This window comes from Erythrolamprus reginae, chromosome 11 (genome assembly GCF_031021105.1).
Source record: "Erythrolamprus reginae isolate rEryReg1 chromosome 11, rEryReg1.hap1, whole genome shotgun sequence".
NCBI classification, from domain to species: Eukaryota; Metazoa; Chordata; class Lepidosauria; order Squamata; family Dipsadidae; genus Erythrolamprus; species Erythrolamprus reginae.
The window spans coordinates 7,151,370-7,155,783 of NC_091960.1; the positions used below are offsets into that span (position 1 = coordinate 7,151,370).

General features: G+C 43.1%; 1 protein-coding gene across 1 annotated transcript in view; it reads left to right on the forward strand.

Annotated features, from left to right (window-relative positions):
• Nucleotides 1–226: 226 nt before the first annotated feature.
• LOC139174436 (phospholipase A2 inhibitor NAI-like) overlaps nucleotides 227–4,414 on the forward strand; it is an 11,869-nt gene continuing 7,681 nt past the window's right edge. The window contains exons 1-2 of the mRNA XM_070764800.1: nucleotides 227–387; nucleotides 2,728–2,841. Coding sequence (XP_070620901.1) covers nucleotides 339–387; nucleotides 2,728–2,841 — 163 coding nt within the window. The 5' untranslated portion in view covers nucleotides 227–338. The remainder of the gene's footprint in view (nucleotides 388–2,727; nucleotides 2,842–4,414) is intronic.

Here is a 4,414-nt window from a genome sequence, read left to right on the forward strand (position 1 = left end):
CTTTTAATTGGCACCGAACAATATGTAAAGATGACTTTGGCTGGATATTAAATGTTTCATATTTTATTTGGGTTCATCCACAAGTAAGTTTGTTTTTCAAACAATTTTTACTTTTTGGACGGCAAAACAGGAAATAAATTTAGTTTCCTGTAAAGGATTCCTGCAAAAGATCCTCCCCATTCCCCTCTTTCAGAAAGCTACTTTTAATTCTTAAATCCGCTTCCTTTTTCAGGAAGTGGCGGTTTTGGGCTGCTGTTAAAAATGCTCCCTTGGCTTTCAGGCAACATAAAATAATTTCCTGTATTCGGGATTTCCAGCTCAACTTTGAACGACGCACCATGGAGACTTCACTGACTGTCTGCCTTCTTGCCCTCTTTATTGTCAAAGGTAAGTAGACAAAAGTGACAAATATTTGAAGCAAACAGCTTCCTTGCCTTTGTTTTCTTTTGCAAATTGGTTGCATATATTTCCAAGAGAATTTGTGGCGCATGGACAAGATGGGACAAGATTTCTTTCAAAGAAAGAAATTAACTCTCTTTGGCATATTGAAAGGGAAGTCATTTTGGGAGCTGGCAAAAACGCTAGGACAGTGTTTTTCAAACTTCGCAACTTTTTATTTTAATTTTTTTATATTATATGAGACAGTACAAGACACAAACAAACATAAAACAAAAATAGGGGTTCTTTATCGCCCCTCTCTTGTCAGAAGTTGCATTCCAGAATTAGACGGGCTTACCGTTACTTAAATTTTACAAACGTACATAAACATTTATAATATTCTTTATACACATTTATATTATTGCTATATTATTACTATTATTGTCAATTGCATTATATTATTAAATTTTATTAAGTATTCCTTTTTTTCTAACCATACATAAACTTTATTCCATATTTTGTAATACTCTAATTTTTCCTGTCCTTTTAACCTTCTGGTTATCATGTCCAGCTTGGGAACATTCGGTAAGTTTATTTTCGGTAAGGTTATTCTTGCCATAGTCAAAATATGTATAACCAAATACTGAATTTCTTTTTTATAATTTTTGGGAAATATACCTAATAAAAACAATTCTGGAACTTTCCTAATCTCATAATTTGTAATTTCTTTTAACCAAACTTCGCAACTTTTAAGGCGTGAAGACTTCAACTACCCGAATCCCCCAAAAGCAGTGCCCCGTGAGATTCTATGTATGATCAGTAGATGGTAGCACCATCTATTACAGGATCGTAATACAGGGTGCATTCCAAAAGTAATGCAATTATTTTTAAAAAAGTAATTTATTGAACAGATTTGCACAAACACTTAAAATTCTTCAAAGGACTGCCCTTGGGCTTCTACACATTTTTTCCATTGACTCTGCCATGACCGGTACGTGCCCTGGAAGGCGTCTTTGGTGACCTCTCGCAAGGTCTTCGTCACGGCTGATTGGATCTCTTCTATGGATGAAAAATGGGTTCCTTTCAGGACTGCCTTAATCTGAGGGAACATAAAGAAGTTTGCTGGGGCGACGTCAGGACTATAGGGGTGGTGGTGGGGCAGCGTTGGCACCTGGTTTTTGGCCAGGAACTTGCAGATTTGTAGCGTGTTGTGGCAAGGCGCATTGTCGTGATGGAATTGCCAGGTAGCGGAGATGTCTATTCTCATCCTGATGACCCTTATTTGGGAGTCTATCCAGCACATCCACATAGTAGGCAGCGTTAACTGTCTGTCCTTGAGGAACAAACTCCTTATGGACCATTCCTTTACTGTCAAAAAAGACAATGAGCATTGTTTTCACTTTTGAATTGCTCATTCTTGCAATGTTGGGCTTGGGGGACTGGTCGGTGTGCCACTCAGAGCTTTGGCGTTTTGTTTCTGGGTCGTATTCAAAAACCCAGGTTTCATCACTAGTGATGACGTTGTCCAAATAATCAGGTTCAATTTCTATACATTGCAAAAGTTCACTTGAAATTTCCGATTCCATTTTTTTTCATGACACGCAGAGGTTTACAATAACTGACGTCCTGCCGCTTCCACAGCTTGGAGAGCACTGAGACCGGTTTTGCGGCAAAGCTTAGTGTCCTCCCTATGTACTCCAAATGCTTTGGTCCCACTCCGAGTCCAGCCAATATGGGAAATTCAATTGCATTACTTTTGGAACGCACCCTGCATTGCTGCAAACTGCTTTGAAATATAAATTGGGAACTGTGTGACATCACCAGCGATTTACTAACAGTTCTAAAGAACCAGTTAGAACCGAGAGGAACTCACCTCTGATTACACAGGTCCAAAAAAACAAACAAACATTTTTTTGTAATCATTGCAGTTGACCTTGTACTTTTCTGAATCATTTTTGGTTCTGATTTCAAAAATGTATGTAGTTTTTCTGTACCAGGTATAGTTTCCATAGAGCAGCATCGTTATTATAAGGTATAAGAAATATACTGGCGACAGTAAGAAAACAATAATTACCACATGCGTTGAAAATGTAGAAATAACGTAATAACAAAAATGCTGCTTTATCAGAAACTTTATGTGATATAGGAAAACTAAGAATATTTTTGGAATCAACACACCAAACTCTATAAAACAGACATATTAACTTTGTTGATGATTTTTTTTGTATTGACCAGTGTTATTGGTGAAATTTTGCTGTGACCCTGGACTTAAACGGCAGATTTAAAACAAAACAAAACAAAAAAGTACTGACCCAATTTGTCCTCCTTCTTTTGCTGTTGATGCTGTAGGGTTATCTCTGGAATGTGAAGAATGCGTTGGACTAGGAGGTTGTTCTGGGAATATGGTGACATGTGATTTTGGAGAAGACAGATGCAGTGTTACTCATATGGACCTCCCATTAGGTAAGTACAAGAAGATGTGTCTCCTACAAGCCCTAAGGAAGTGGATTTTATTTAATTACAGTGATACCTTGTTTTACAAACTTAATTGGTTCCGGGACGAGGTTCTTAAGGTGAAAAATTTGTAAGACAAAAAAATGTTTCCCATAGGAATCAATGGAAAAGCGATTAATGCGTGCAAGCCCAAAACTCACCCCTTTTGCCAGCCGAAGCGCCCATTTTTGCACTGCTGGGATTCCCCTGAGGCTCCCCTCCATGGGAAACCCTACCTCCGGACTTCTGTGTTTTTGCGATCCTGCAGGGGAATCCCAGCAGGGGAATCCCAGCATCGCAAAAACGAGCGCTTCGCTGGCAACAGAAGTCCAGAGGTGGGGTTTCCCAGTGAAGGGAGCATAAATGAAATCGCAGCATCACAAAAACACAGAAGTCCTCGAAACCCCACCTCCAGACCTCTGTGTTTTTGTGATGCTGTGATTTCACTGAGGCTCGCCTCGGTGGGAAACCCCACATCCGGACTTCCATTGCCAGCGAAGTGCCCGTTTTTGCACTGCTGGGATTCCCCTGCAGCATCACAAAAACACAGAAGTCCGGAGGTGGGGTTTCCCATGGAGGGGAGCCTCAAGGGAATCCCAGCAGTGCAAAAAACGAATGCTTCGCTGGCAACGGAAGTCCGGAAGCGGGGCATCCCAGCGGCAGTGGTGGGTTTGTAAGGTGAAAATAGTTTGTAAGAAGAGGCAAAAAAATCTTAAACCCTGGGTTTGTATCTCGAAAAGTTTGTATGACGAGGCATTTGTAAGACGAGGTATCACTGTAGTTATAACTCAAATAAATAACTCAAAGTTGAAGTCGAAATTAAATAAAACTAGGGGAAGCAAAAATATCTACAGTGATCCCCCGAGTTTCGCGATCCCGATCATTGCGAATCGCTATATCGCGATTTTTCCACCCGATGACGTCACTCCCTTCCTTTCTCATCTTTCTTTCTCTCTCTCTTTCTCTATCTTGCTTCTTCCTCTCTCACACTCTCTTCCTCCCTCTCTCATCTCTTTCTTTCCTTCTCTCTCTTTCTCTATCTCTCCCCCTCTTGCTCTCGAGTGGCAAGCGAGCAGCCGGGCGGGCGGGCGAACGGGCAAGCGGCAAGCGGCAAGCGAGCAGCCGGGCAGGCGGGCGAACGGGCAAGTGGCAAGCGGCAAGCGAGCAGCCGGGCGAGCAGGTGACGGGCAAGCGGCAAGCGAGCAGCCGGGCGGGCGGGCGAACGGGCAAGCGGCAAGCGGCAAGCGATCTTGGGGTTTCCCCTTTGCCTGGGCGGCGGGAAGACCCAGGGAAGGTTCCTTCGGCCGCCCAACAGCTGATCTGCTCCGCAGCGCGGCAGCAGCGAGGAGCCGAAGATGGGGTTTCCCCGTTGCCTGGGTCTTCCCCGCCGCCCACACGCAAACTCCACCATCTGCGCATGTGCAGCCATGGAAAACGGGGCGCGCATGCGCAGATGGTGTTTTTACTTCTGCACCACTACATCCCGAAATATCGATTATCGCGAGGGGTCTTGGAACGGAACCCTCGTGATAATCGGGGGATC